Consider the following 14,755-nt stretch of genomic DNA (forward strand, 5'->3'; position numbering starts at 1 on the left):
TTTTGGGGAAGGCCAAAAGGATGTATTTTATAACATAAATAATCATTTTGTGTAAATTAAACAGTACTTTATATATCTACGATTGGATGTTTCATTTTAATTTACAGTCAAAAATTAAGCCTCTCTTTGTACCGAGTATTAACTTAACAGGAGTACTCTGTAATTTTAGACTAAAAAACGACTCAACAAAATGTCGTTAGTAACTAATACAAACGTATATAATATAGTAAAACAACGAGTCATAAGCTCCAGTGAAAAGTTAGCCAAACGTCGGGTAAACAAATAAGGTATCCTAACCTTTAATTCGCTTTTAATCGCGTTGAGTCAAGAGAGTTAGAAATCGTTAAGAAATTTATATAAATTCTACTAAATTAAATAATATAATAAATAAATATCAAAGCACTGCAAATCTATACTAATATTATAAAGCTGAAGAGTTTGTTTGTTTGTTTGTTTGAACGCGCTAATCTCAGGAACTACTGGTCCGATTTGAAAAATTCTTTCAGTGTGAGATAGCCCATTTATCGAGGAAGGCTATAGGCTATATATCATTACGCTACGACCAATAGGAGCAGAGCAGCAGTAAAAAATGTTACAATAACGGGGAAAATTTTGACCCATTCTCTCTTATGTGACGCAAGCGAAGTTGCGCGGGTCAGCTAGTGTTCTAAAAATATCAAAGTACTTACTCAGGGCTGACTTCAGTGTTATAGTCCATTTCACCCGTGTCGTCTGACGCTTTCGACAGCACCAGTTTCAGGCCCTGAAGAAAATAACTCGAATCACACAAACAGTCAAGCATAAAATAAGACAACACTTTTTTTAAATGTTACAACAAAATTTCAAATATGTACTATTTTGATAAAATGCAGAGCGAAATTTCAGGTAGACCCCGTAAAAGATGGAGAGGTGAGCTTGCGTCCTTTAACCCAGACTGGGTATAGACTACTAGAGATCTTTTGAAGTGGAAGGCTATGGGTAGGCCAGCAGTGCGACGAAATAATAAATAAAGAAATAATAAAAAAAAATTGTCGTCACAATATTGGCACTGGTATTAGGGTCCCCTCCTGCCCTCCCCCTACATACCCTGTTGGCGCTGGCCCTGGTGGGCGCGTGCGTGTGCGCCAGTCTCTGCATGTAGTAGTGCAGCACGGCTCGGGCGCCGCCCTCCTCCCCCTCCCCCTCCCCCTACGTACCCTGTTGGCGCTGGCCCTGGTGGGCGCGTGCGTGTGCGCCAGTCTCTGCATGTAGTAGTGCAGCACGGCTCGGGCGCCGCCCTCCTCCCCCTCCCCCTCCCCCTACGTACCCTGTTGGCGCTGGCCCTGGTGGGCGCGTGCGTGTGCGCCAGTCTCTGCATGTAGTAGTGCAGCACGGCTCGGGCGCCGCCCTCCTCCCCCTCCCCCTCCCCCTACGTACCCTGTTGGCGCTGGCCCTGGTGGGCGCGTGCGTGTGCGCCAGTCTCTGCATGTAGTAGTGCAGCACGGCTCGGGCGCCGCCCTCCTCCCCCTCCCCCTCCCCCTACGTACCCTGTTGGCGCTGGCCCTGGTGGGCGCGTGCGTGTGCGCCAGTCTCTGCATGTAGTAGTGCAGCACGGCTCGGGCGCCGCCCTCCTCCCCCTCCCCCTCCCCCTACGTACCCTGTTGGCGCTGGCCCTGGTGGGCGCGTGCGTGTGCGCCAGTCTCTGCATGTAGTAGTGCAGCACGGCTCGGGCGCCGCCCTCCTCCCCCTCCCCCTCCCCCTACGTACCCTGTTGGCGCTGGCCCTGGTGGGCGCGTGCGTGTGCGCCAGTCTCTGCATGTAGTAGTGCAGCACGGCTCGGGCGCCGCCCTCCTCCCCCTCCCCCTCCCCCTACGTACCCTGTTGGCGCTGGCCCTGGTGGGCGCGTGCGTGTGCGCCAGTCTCTGCATGTAGTAGTGCAGCACGGCTCGGGCGCCGCCCTCCTCCCCCTCCCCCTCCCCCTACGTACCCTGTTGGCGCTGGCCCTGGTGGGCGCGTGCGTGTGCGCCAGTCTCTGCGTGTAGTAGTGCAGCACGGCTCGGGCGCCGCCCTCCTCCCCCTCCCCCTCCCCCTACGTACCCTGTTGGCGCTGGCCCTGGTGGGCGCGTGCGTGTGCGCCAGTCTCTGCATGTAGTAGTGCAGCACGGCTCGGGCGCCGCCCTCCTCCCCCTCCCCCTACGTACCCTGTTGGCGCTGGCCCTGGTGGGCGCGTGCGTGTGCGCCAGTCTCTGCATGTAGTAGTGCAGCACGGCTCGGGCGCCGCCCTCCTCCCCCTCCCCCTCCCCCTACGTACCCTGTTGGCGCTGGCCCTGGTGGGCGCGTGCGTGTGCGCCAGTCTCTGCATGTAGTAGTGCAGCACGGCTCGGGCGCCGCCCTCCTCCCCCTCCCCCTCCCCCTACGTACCCTGTTGGCGCTGGCCCTGGTGGGCGCGTGCGTGTGCGCCAGTCTCTGCATGTAGTAGTGCAGCACGGCTCGGGCGCCGCCCTCCTCCCCCTCCCCCTACGTACCCTGTTGGCGCTGGCCCTGGTGGGCGCGTGCGTGTGCGCCAGTCTCTGCATGTAGTAGTGCAGCACGGCTCGGGCGCCGCCCTCCTCCCCCTCCCCCTCCCCCTACGTACCCTGTTGGCGCTGGCCCTGGTGGGCGCGTGCGTGTGCGCCAGTCTCTGCATGTAGTAGTGCAGCACGGCTCGGGCGCCGCCCTCCGACTCGGCCACGGTCCGCCGCAGGTGGGCACACAGCTCCCCCGCCTTGCCCACCTCGCCCCCCGACCCGCCCGCCGACAGGAACTCACACAGGCACTGCACTGGTAACACACTGTGCAAACAAATTGCAGGTGAAAACCACGAAGAAGACCATCCATACTAATATTATAAAGCTGAAGAGTTTGTTTGTTTGTTTGAACGCGCTAATCTCGGGAACTACTGGTCCGATTTGAAAAATTCTTTCAGTGTTAGATAGCCCATTTACCGAGGAAGGCTATAGGCTATATATCATCACGCTACGACCAAAAGGCGCAGAGTAACCGTGAAAAATGTTACAAAAACGGGGAAAATTATGATTATCTTAAGTGACGCAAGGGAAGTTGCGGGGGTCAGCTAGTTAACAATAAAAACCGGCCAAGTGCGAGACGGACTCGCGCACGAAGGTTCCTTATTATCATCTGCTGAATTTGAAGCGTCTACACTTTACACGTTTTGAATATTGAGCAAGAAATACGTAAAAAACACTTAATATATTATATTTTTTTTATTTTTTTGTATTTGTTGTTATAGCTGCAACGGAAAATCATCACTTGTGAAAATTTCAGCTTTTTAGCGATCACGGCTTATGAGATAAAGCCTGGAGACAGACGGACAGACAAACAGCGGCGACCTAGTAATAGGGTCCCGTTTTACCCTTTGGGTAATGAACCCTAAAAAGGAAAGTAGCTTAGCGAATTTAGTGGATAGAAATCAGAAACTCACATTTTACAGTAATTCAAGAAATACCCTAAAAAAATCATCCGTACCTTAGTTCAAGCAGGTCCTGTCTCAGCAGGTTGTGTAGCCAGGGCATGGCGCGCCGGGTGCCGTGCCTCTCCACCAGGTCCAGCAGGATGGCGGGCTGGCGACACAGCAGCTTGCTCAGGCGCATCTGCGCTGACATCGCTTGCAGTGTCTCTATGATGGCTTGAGGAGGCTTCCGCGCTGGACCTAGTGGTTCTAGCGTTGTTAGCTAGGAAAGTAATTTGAGAGTTATATAACGGTTGTTTCAGAGTAATACTATAAAAGTTTAGAATACGGATGAAGAAAAGTTAAATTCACTATCTGCAGGGTAAAACACCTGTTTCAGATAATCCAGTTGGCATCTTTGTGCCACTTGTGTTTATAAAGTTAATAAAAATGTAAAGTACCAATTGACTATTATTTGTTACTAGCTGACCCGCGCAACTTCGCTTGCGTCACATAAGAGAGAATGGGTCAAAATTTTCCCCGTTTTTGTAACAATTTTCTCCGCTCCTATTGGTCGTAGCGTGATGAAATATAGCCTATAGCCTTCCTCGATAAATGGACTATCTAACACTGAAATAATTTTTCAAATCGGACCAGTAGTTCCTGAGATTAGCGCGTTAAAACAAACAAACAAACAAACAAACAAACTCTTCAGCTTTATAATTTTAGTATAGATTAGTAAAGATTTTATATTGTTTTTTTTGTTTCATATCAGAGTCACATTACCGAATCGGTGGTCTTTTAGCTTTAGTCTGTACATGTCATTTTGAAAGACATGCATAATACAACGTCCGTTGCGAATGATCATGAATGTGTCAACATAACTATACGAAACATAACGCAGCTATATAATACGTTAGTATAGACTATAGATAATAAGCAAGTGGCGATCCTTGATCACTCTTATTGGAAAAAATCGAAAGAGCCGATAAATGTATGGTGTGTACCTGACTGATAAGCCTGGAGGAGTGTTCGGTGACGGGCAGCTTGGCGTTGCTGGCGGCCGCCAGGTGTGTCTCCAGCTGCAGGATGGCGGCACGTTCGGCCTCCGCGCGCTCGGCTTCTGCCGTCGAACTGCTCGTCCACTCTATACTCGGCTTGCTGTGAGAATTAATAGTACAGTAATTGATACTGGTGATATAAATAATGGAAGGGAACTACTTTGAATATTAATCAATTAAAAATTAAACATATTTTTTAAACTTTATTTAATAAGGGCTTTTAACTCCACGAGCTTAAGTCAGCCCCATCACAACAAAAACAAACATAAATCTACAGTAACAGTTATCTTCTTAAAACTATGGAATATGAAATTATAAACACACTTAGCTTCTTTACTAGCTGAAAAAATTAAACATGCATTACTGCATTCAAAGATTTTTAATAAATGCGAATTTAGAACGTCAATCATCTGCTGACTTATTCAACGGATTGCGGTTCTTGTTGACACTAAGTAGATTACTAACGAAATGAAGGTATAAAGGTGTTAGTTACTTGGTGATGCAGGTCTCGATGAGGGCCCGGAGCGTGGGGTAGGTGGCGGCGGCGCGGTCGGCGAACTGCTGCGGGTTGTGCGCCGCCAGCATGGTCAGCAGCATCCAGCCGCGCCAGTACAGCCCCGTGATGGCCAGCGCCGGAGGACTGTAGCTGCACACACACAACAATAATACGTGCCGTCAGTCAACCCGGGCAACCGTGAAAAATTAAAAATACCGATAATAATAATACATACTATTACGAGTTTAATTATTTTAACAAAATATTTGGAGACAAAATGGCCAATAAAACGAACTTTTATAATATAATGATAAGATAAATAGAATAAGATGAATAAAAAAAATGCTGCTTTACATAATTTGAAAAATTTTCGGACATGCTTTTTTCCTCACGGCGTTTTCCTTCAGCGTTAGAGCAGTGATAATAATTTCCAAAAAAACACATAACTTCGGTGTCAACAAAGTCATTGGTGTGTTGCCCCGGGCTCGAACCGTCGCCCACTGGCTTGGGACAACTTATACCACTCGGCTATCACTGCTTAACATTTATAAAAATCATCTTTTATGATCAACCGAACGAATTAATCTATCACTTAAAAATTCCACCTTTTTTATAATCCTCTTATATTACAAGTTACCCGTCACTTACCCGGCGGGCAGCGTGATATTATCAGGCGGATTGAACTGGCACAGCTGGAAGATGTAGTCGGCGATGTCCAGCTTGTCCACCTGCAGCGGGTTGTCCTCGGCCGGCAGCGCACACGCGCGACGCACTAGCTGTTCCACCAGCTCGAACACTTCCGCCGGGGACACTGGGATGTCCTGCACAGCATACAAAAATGTTTATAAGAGTATTTTGTCAACGTCTTTTAAATTGCTACATAGTTAAAAAACGCCAAAGTTAACATTTCTTTAAACTTCATTTGTCCGTGACGAACATTAAACTGTAAATTAATGAGTGAAATTGCCTAAAATATATTTAAGTAAGTATATAACTACCGAGAAAAGATATCCCAACATTTATTTCTCTATGAATAGACAATGGCACATTTCTTTAAAAATACCCCAGTTTTTGTTGTAATACCGTACATGTAATATACACAACCAATCAACTCAAAAATTTATTAATCTATACTAATATTATAAAGCTGAAGAGTTTGTTTGAACGCGCTAATCTCAAGAACTACTGGTCCGATTTGAAAAATTCATTGTTAGATAGCCCGTTTATCGAGGAAGGCTATAGGCTATATATCATCACGCTACGACCAATAGGAGCAGAGCATCAGTAAAAAAAGTTCCAAAGCGGGGAAAATTTTGACCCATTTTCTCTTATGTGACGCAAGCGAAGTAGCGCGGGTCAGCTAGTATTTTATAAAGAGTATCTTTCCTAAGGACCGGAAGAGATATAAAAAAATTGCTACTTTACTCCATACCTTGGAGAGTCCGATGAAGATGACCCGGAGCAGCGTGTTCTGCGGCAGCGGCGCCTCGCAGCACAGGCGGTAGGTGGCGGCGCGCTCCGACTCGGGCGGCCAGTTGTCCGCCTTGCTGTACGACTCCGCCGGCTCCACGAACATTATCTAACACCACAACACATGTCCTAGCAGTTAACATTTACAGGAGCTAAGTAACAACAGCTGCGACGATTGATCTCTGAAGTTAAGCTGCGCTTGCTGAGGTTGATCAGTGGATGGGTGACCACTGAGTTTCTCCGTGTTTCCAAAGGTATGTGAAATAGTTGGCCCAGACTGCCATTTTCTGTGAGATATAACCCAGATAACTAGGTTGTGGAGGTCCGATCGGTAGTAAAATGTAAAATGCTAGTATTCAGCTTTATCCAGTCAGACTGGAAGCCGACTCTTACATAGTTAGAAGAAAGGCTAAGCCGATTGATTGTCGTAATAGCTAAGGTTTATTTTAAATTGAATTATTCTCGGTATCTTCCTCGCGCCTCCACTAGTTTGCGTTGGTCCTAAGAGTATAATAAAGATAAAGACACAAGGTACAGAAAAGGCTGAACACATTCATATGTATATATTTTGAGCAATCATTTAAATAATTTACTTATTCATTGTGGCTCTAGAAACATACAGTATAAATATTTATCATAATATTACAATGAGAATCTATCTACCTTGTTGAGTGCATGCTGGTAGTCGTGCCGCGAGGGCCGGTAGATGGGCATGGCGGTGTCGAGCAGCCAGCCCAGCGCCGAGGCCTGGATGACGCACACCTGCTGGCGGTACTCGGGCAGGTGCTTGCTGTGCGACGCCGTCACCAGGCAGCAGCAGCAGAACAGGTCTGCCAGGGAGGAGAACGCGCGCTCTCGGACCTGGGGAGACGGGTAAATGATGCCTATTTGAAGAAGTTGTGGTGGTATCTTGTCTTTAAGCTGATAGATTTGTAGAAATAACTGTTTTCATGTTCTATTAAAAATTGCGGAAGAGTAAAAAAACATGGCCGTAAGAAGACCCTTTATTATGGTAGTCTTTTGATACTAGGCAAAGTATTTTCCTCTTTCCTTCCAAATATTTATTTTCCGTATTTTAATCTGCAACAGTTTATAGATAGATGCTAATTATTTGAAGTATCGCGATATTTCTACTGTAAATGGAATTTATATGGTATGAATATGAATATAATTAAGTTAACGGTTCCGGTGCAACTCGGTTGATGCGTCAAGTAACAAATGAGGTACCTAACCGGAAACTTTAGATCATTTTTTTATTATCAAATAAGAATGCTAATTGTCACTTTAGTACCACTAGCAGTATATAATAATACGTACCTCTACGGCAGGCTCATGCGGCGGCGGCATGGCGAGAGCTCGCGCCAGCGGCAGCAGCGCCTGGGCGTCGGCGCGCGCCGCGCGGACCACCTCGCGGGTCAGCGAGCGCAGCGGCCGGAGGTAGTCCTCGGGACGGAGCACCAGCTCCTGAGGAGGGAGGGGCATTGTAATGGAGTTTACGAATGTCGGCATGTCGACAACTTAAGTGTGAAGACTAATTACTACTACTAGTTATTACGACTAGTAGTCTAGTATAAAGTTGACTGTGTGAAAGAATAATTAAGTATATACACGTGCGCATTAAAGAAACGATTTGGATTGCTGTGAGTCTTAAGAATGTAAAAAGATCTTTTGCAATTCAGGTTATAGCTAGATGGGATCAATAACGCTTGTTGTATTTTCACCAGAAATAACATCTGCTAAAAATAATATTTTGACCACCATTCCAGCAGGTATAATTTCCAACATAAACTATCTTTTTTTACTTCTTGTTTCGTCTTTTCTAACGCTCACAGTATAACTATGACCTTTTATAAACGGCCTATAACTGAAACTACTTCATACCTGGTATGTGTCGGCCATGGCGGCGGGTACAAGTTGCGGCTGTGCTTGTATGAGCGCGGCGAGCACGGCCATGTTGTTGGGCGAGCGCACGTTCGACAGCTCGTTGTAGATCGTGTGTGTCACCACGCTGCGGAGCAGTGCTGGACTGTCTGACACCATCTCCCTGTAGATAACAAATGTAGTGTCAAGAGAGATGTTTACTATACAAACATTAGAAAGTGTGTTGCTAAAACTGGCAACTTATATTACCAGCGTATAAAAAACTACATACCATCGCTGACCGCTGGAAAAGTAGTTGGAACAAAATAAATAAGTAAAAAAACTACTAAATAAAAGTCGCGTGTTCTTATCATGAGTTGTTCACCCGTTCTGTTAATTAGCATATACAGATACTGATATTTTTTAACAAAGCCTTATTTATAAATAATAATAACCACAAATAAAATATTAATTCCTAATTAAAACAAAAATTACAGTCCCACATTTATATATCTACGTATGAAGTAGGTACAGGTTTACCTAAGACAAGCCTGGTAGGCAGCTTGCAGCGGCTTGGTCTTGAGCCTCATCCTGGCGAGCTGCGCGAGTACCTCGTGGTCCCGCGCCGCGGTGGGCCCGCACGCGTCACAGTTGCAGCACACGAACGCGAGCAGCTCCTGGGCGCAGCGCCACAGCTTGCCGGAGTGCAGCCACGCTTCGAGACGGGAGGCGGATATCATACGGATCTGTAGACAACATTTTTTATTAATAGTTATCTAGCTTGGTTATCTAGCAATGATTTTTAAGACTTGAATGGACTAAACAAACGCGTAGTCTGAGTAGGTAACTCGGTGAGTTTGGTAACAAGAATGCTGTGTTCACATTGAAAAATTCAATAAGGGGTATGTATGAACAAAACTTTATGATGTCATGTAAGTATATTTAATACCCTTTAAATATTTATCATGATGCCAAGAAACGTTTCAGATCAGAGAGAAAAACAAAGTAAATACACTGTACCGGATGCCCCTTCACTAAAACAATAAATTTAGATAAAATTTAAGTTTTATAATCGTTAAATGATTATGACGACTTTAAAAAAAAGCAATTATAAGAACTTACTTCTGGAAATCCGCAAGTAGCCGACAACAGCTTCAAGAAACCTTTCCCAATGGCATCAGGTGCAGCTGACCGGCGCTGGATCTGTTCTTTGATAGCTTCTAACACCAGCGCCTCCACGGCCTCGTAGCTGCTGGAGTATCTCGGAAACACTGAGTACTCCAGGTCTGTGTTGTCAGCTGAGTCTTCCTCTGTGCTACCCATTAGTGGAGAGCCTGATCCTGAAGGTGACATGGTACCTGTAAAAAGAGTTGTTTTGTAACTGTTGGTTGTAAAATACTATAACCTAGAACTCTACTATAAGTAGAGTTATTCTAAGATTATGGTATTGTATGTGATTAATCCCCGGTTTCGAGCACATTGAGCGGTCGTTTATCTATTCAATAGCGTTCTTGTTGTATGAGTTTAAACACTACTGAATAGATGAACTACCGTTAAATGTACCTCAGAAACCGGGGGTAAGAGGTCTTAAGTTTGTATTACTTTTTGAATTACTGATGCAATGCACACTCACCAAAGACTTCGACTATGAAAACGAAAATTAACAAGAGTATAAGTTTATCAAATTCAGAGGGGATAATGAGGTCTGACCAAATTTCATACTAAAGGCACATAAAAAGAATAAATTGACATCTTACCAAGTGTATTATCAGTAGGTATGAGATGTGTGGGAGGCTGCTTGGTGCTGAAGGCGGTCACCACATTCTCCACAAAGCACTTGCACCAGGAACACTCCACCCAGCATCGCTCATTTAAAGCATCTTCTATATAAACCTGATAGAGATAAAAATTATATTGTAATGATAAACCACTTTTTTTAATGTTATTTTTATATATTGGATTGATTACTGGATTAAGCGAAGTCTTAGTTCTTTATGCATGTCTATGTAACATTTAAAAAGCAGAAACCAGAATAGCAAATATGGAGTTGATAACAGACTATGATGATAAAACGTAGTTAGCAATGCAATCAATTAACTCAGAAGCTTAGATATCTAGAAATCTTGTCTGTACTTAAGACTATAAAGGTGACACTGGTTTTTTATTTCTTTAAAGTTGATGTCACACATAGTGTTTCAGGGGGAGACTCTTTTGATGGATGGTTACACTCATAAAGAAGGCTTTTGGTAAACTAACAACACGCTACAACCTACAGGATCATAATAATCACAAGAACATGATAGCAACAACAGTATTCAGCCACCAATAACAAATAGTCACACATACCTTTATAAATATATCCGGCCAATTACTACTCTCTCTATGTCCAGCGTACAACATATTACAAGCCAACACGAACACAAGTGGGTTCCCTTTGTTCTTGAAAGCAGCTCCCTGCTCTCTCTTCAACAACGTACACAGGCTCTGAGTGACGGTCTCATGGGCGAACATGTTCGGTCGTATCTTTGTTAAGTACAGTAGACCCATGCAGAGGATTGGGTCTGGCTTTGACCGCTGAGATTTTAGAAGACGTATTGAGCCGGTTAGGAGACCTAGCTGTGAATGTAAAAAAGGTTAAAATTAGTAATTTAATGGACTGATATATTATATTTTTATTGTAAGTTGAATTGTATAAATAAACAATTGTTATTTATAAGAAATCTATGTGTTTCACTTGAATGAATATCAACAGGAAAATTAAAATCCAATGATTATGCACTCTTTCTGAACTATACTTACTAGTTTATCAGAGTTATGTGTGTCCAAGGCTTGCAGGACATTGGGCACAAGGTCTACCGGGTCTACTTCCAAGGAGGTTCCTCCCACTGCTTCAGCTGGAGACCCAATTCTGGCTCTCTTGCTGGGAGGCTGACTGCCAAAACTTGATGCATCTCTCTTACGTTCTACACCTAAAATAGAGGACAACTTTAGTATACGAGCAGCTCTGGTCCGTAGTAAGGTAAAGATACATAAGATGTTTATAAATATCAAATTAATTAGTCACAGATTGTGTAATTGGCCACTAATAATCAAGGGTGTCAATAATCAAAAGGTCGGTTTTAGTGTTGTAAGCTTACGTACCGCTGGTAGAAGGCTTATGAATATTCCTCTTCTCATTGTCCCTCGACACCACAACAGTAGATTTGCTCCCAAGAGCGAAGATGTCTTGCGGATGCTGGGGCGCCTTACTTTTGGCTCCCCGCCCTGATGACGGTATTTTACCGCGCTCCATTGTCAATAGCGTAGTAGGTTCAGCTTACAATTGCAATTTTTTTCCTATAACATTTCACATATGGACATAATATTTCTGTTATAAATGCAAAATATTTGGAAACTGCGGCGAAGCATCAATTTGACAACACAAATAAACCAAGTGACGTTTGCTTTGACATAACCACATGTCACATCTTGTTGAAATAGATAACAAAAGTTAGTAAATGAAACTTAATTTGCGTATTTTAAAGATATTTTTAATCTAAAGCTTCGGACTCAGAGGAAAAAAAAATTAATTTTTGTAAACATATTTTCATAACTTTATAATTGATTAGTTATTATTTCACCTCTATGAGAAGAGGAATAATAAAGTCAATACAGCTGTCAGTCAATTGGTCACTTTAGAAAAAAAATTGTCTGTCAAAATTGTCAACGGATCCTAGACAAGCGAAAAAATAGAAAGGTACATTTTACGACAATTATTAAGGTTTTTTAGTGTTATATCCTAATATTTTCTAGCGTTTGTTCATCTTTATTAATAAAATAAATTATGTTTACATTTTTTCACGATCGCAGTTATGTAACTGTTTAAGAGGTTATGTCGGTTTCAGATGCTGACTTCCAAACTTTTGGGTGGTTTGAGGGCGGCGCAGACATCCGTGGTCATCACTAGGAACTTGGCGGCGGCCCAGAAGGCCAGTGACCCCATCCAGCAGCTGTTCCTCGACAAAATCAGAGAGTACAAACAGAAGAGCGCGTAAGTACACTGTCTGACCTTCGTAATCAATAATCTTGGCCCATCCAGTTCAGTTTTTGCCCATAATATAAGTCTTTATGCTACTAAAGTGCATAATGTAGCCTTAAATTGTGAGATTGATACAAAGGAGAAAGACATAAGCAAATCTTATGTTATCTTTAGGTCTTTAGTCAAACCAAGTTCTGACTTTAGTAGTATAGTTATATTTTTATGATTATGGTAAGGTATTATTGTAAATTACTTCTATTTTCACATGAATACCATTCCATTAATTGTTTGCTCCAATAAAACACTTGATTTTGAAATGATTAATAAGAAGTTGAATTGAAAGTTCTAATAAGAATTTGGTACATCAACAAGCCTGAAACATTCATGTAAATGGTTATATTTTTTTATTTGAGGGTGGTCTACTTAATGGTTTGTTGATAAAATGCTCACTGTTTGAAAATAACATATTATGTATGGCTATTTTATATTTCCATAAATAACTGCTATCATCTATATTGACATTCCTTTACTTCATCACTGCTGGGTTTCGGTCTAAAGTTTATAAGAAAAGTAGTAAAAAGCTGAAATAACTTAGAAATAATATTAGAAACTAAACTCACTAACACTAGGCAGCTCCAGCCTCTACCTCTAGATACCATTAACTCGTCTCAGTATAAGAATGAAAAGACACCAGCCAAGTCCACCGTACTCAAATATACAAATATGTTTCCCTGACCTCTAAGAATGAGAAGATAAAAAGCCTTAAGAATTAATCGTGTAACATCTAACATAATATATTTATGTTCTTCTTCCAGTGGTGGCAAGCTCGTAGAAGCCAGCCCAGCCATTGAGAAGGAGATGAAGACCGAGCTGGAGAAGCTCGAGAAGCAGTACGGAGGTGGCCCCGGCGTCGACATGACCACATTCCCGGCCTTCAAGTTCGAGGAGCCCAAGCTGGACCCCATCAACGAACAGGCCGCCGCTGCCAAGAAGTGAACACCTCAGTAGCTTCGTCTTTGGATATTGTTAAGTGTATAAGTAATAAATTATCTGATTAGACAGTCTGTTTTGATTTTATTTACCAAAAGTTAATACCAAAATACATTGGTATATCGAAGTACTGTAAGTAAGATAAAGTGAGACTTTATGTGGTGACTTAGGGGTAAGCGTCTGTTACAAGCGACTACTAAAAATGCTTCCTAGATACAGAGTAGTTTATTAGAGCTAAACCATGGCACTCAGTCGACATATTCTTTGAGCCCGTTTCTGGGACCATAATAAAAGCGATCACTGTGAGTTAGGTTGCGAAGACTCTAGATCATAAGTCTTAAAAATGCATAGGAATACAAGGAAGGAATAATTAATGAAGAATGAGGTATGAGGGTAGGAATAAGCGTAGTTACAAAATATTATGATGTGAAAGCGCCTTACAAATTATAATAGCCAAGTGTTGCATTTACGTGTGTATGATTGTAAACAGATTCAGCTAGGCGCTTGAATATACCCTTTTACACAATTTTCTTCGGCTATGGCTATGGCTATCATCAGTCATGCGCTCGATGTTTTTCTTTAGACCGTTATAGTTTCTTTATATTAGTAGCTGTAGTTTACTCCCCTGCTACGTACCTCCTGTAAAACTAGGTAGTTTCTTACCCATCTTATTAAGTGCAAAGTGCAAGCAAACACACTCAAAATAGGTATTATTACAATTTATTCATATTATTTTATTAGAATTTTAGCCGCAGACGCTCAAATAAACGGTTTTCTCAGTGTAACAACATTCGAAATATCGTTACCACGAACCCAATTAGCATGTCCTATTTTATCTACTTATAATGTAGACATATATATTGACTACAACGTGTATTGGCTACCTTGAAATGAGTAGACAATAGTTTACAAAAATTACCTATTGTACTGTCGGACACCAAAGCGAATGAATAACATACTTTGTACATATATAACACTTCTCGGTACTAAAAGATCGTCGCTGTAAAATGCGTCGCATGTAAAGATACTACCAATATACTAAACATATGTTATCTAAAATACGTTATGTTATGGTTTTGGCAGGTTTCAGCCTACTTTAGTATGTCAACTAAAACGTAGATAATAGTGTTAATAGGTAGATAGCAGACAGTCGTCACTGAAATGCTTCCATCGAACACATCGCGTGCAAACACCTACTAAATTATCCCAGATTTACGAGCAGTGGGTGGGGTCCGATGAAACGAATGGACACGTTTCTGGCTTGATTTAGACTTGATATTGAAATACAGGTGTAAATTTTTTTGAATTATAATAATATCTAAATATAATTCTAATTACTATTCCAATGCTGAGAATTTGTCCCACGAATGAGGGGAGATGTTAGGAATCTATCAGATTGCCAAGTGCACACCTGCTCTTTCAAAAATAGTTTT

The 14,755-nt window shown here is 42.8% G+C and overlaps 2 protein-coding genes across 2 annotated transcripts in view; one reads left to right on the forward strand and one right to left on the reverse strand.

Annotated features, from left to right (window-relative positions):
• The window catches only part of IntS1 (integrator complex subunit 1), a 32,207-nt gene extending 20,466 nt beyond the window's left edge, over positions 1-11,741 (reverse strand). Inside the window, exons 1-16 of the mRNA XM_076126960.1 lie at positions 11,456-11,741; positions 11,114-11,283; positions 10,661-10,930; positions 10,072-10,207; positions 9,437-9,672; positions 8,855-9,060; positions 8,336-8,498; positions 7,772-7,918; positions 7,118-7,315; positions 6,417-6,563; positions 5,633-5,805; positions 4,982-5,134; positions 4,435-4,588; positions 3,505-3,710; positions 2,615-2,810; positions 690-763 (exon numbers count right to left, since the gene is read on the reverse strand). Coding sequence (XP_075983075.1) covers positions 690-763; positions 2,615-2,810; positions 3,505-3,710; positions 4,435-4,588; positions 4,982-5,134; positions 5,633-5,805; positions 6,417-6,563; positions 7,118-7,315; positions 7,772-7,918; positions 8,336-8,498; positions 8,855-9,060; positions 9,437-9,672; positions 10,072-10,207; positions 10,661-10,930; positions 11,114-11,283; positions 11,456-11,606 — 2,780 coding nt within the window. The 5' untranslated portion in view covers positions 11,607-11,741. The remainder of the gene's footprint in view (positions 1-689; positions 764-2,614; positions 2,811-3,504; positions 3,711-4,434; positions 4,589-4,981; positions 5,135-5,632; positions 5,806-6,416; positions 6,564-7,117; positions 7,316-7,771; positions 7,919-8,335; positions 8,499-8,854; positions 9,061-9,436; positions 9,673-10,071; positions 10,208-10,660; positions 10,931-11,113; positions 11,284-11,455) is intronic.
• A 187-nt stretch (positions 11,742-11,928) lies between these two features.
• On the forward strand, positions 11,929-13,396 carry ATPsynCF6 (ATP synthase, coupling factor 6). Its single transcript, XM_076126958.1, has 3 exons — positions 11,929-12,050; positions 12,199-12,344; positions 13,148-13,396. The coding sequence occupies exons 2-3, from the start codon at positions 12,199-12,201 to the stop codon at positions 13,326-13,328; spliced, it is 327 nt and encodes a 108-aa protein (XP_075983073.1). The 5' UTR covers positions 11,929-12,050; the 3' UTR covers positions 13,329-13,396.
• Positions 13,397-14,755: the final 1,359 nt, after the last annotated feature.

The sequence above is a fragment of the Anticarsia gemmatalis genome, chromosome 19 (assembly GCF_050436995.1).
Source record: "Anticarsia gemmatalis isolate Benzon Research Colony breed Stoneville strain chromosome 19, ilAntGemm2 primary, whole genome shotgun sequence".
Lineage (NCBI taxonomy): Eukaryota > Metazoa > Arthropoda > Insecta > Lepidoptera > Erebidae > Anticarsia > Anticarsia gemmatalis.

What these genes read in the sequence shown, in the direction of transcription:
- ATPsynCF6 (XM_076126958.1), top strand. Translation starts at nt 12,199, where the DNA reads ATGCTGACTTCCAAACTTTTGGGTGGTTTGAGGGCGGCGCAGACATCC. An exon ending in GAGTACAAACAGAAGAGCGC is followed by an intron (nt 12,345 to 13,147) that starts GTAAGTACACTG and finishes TTCTTCTTCCAG; the next exon opens with TGGTGGCAAGCTCGTAGAAG.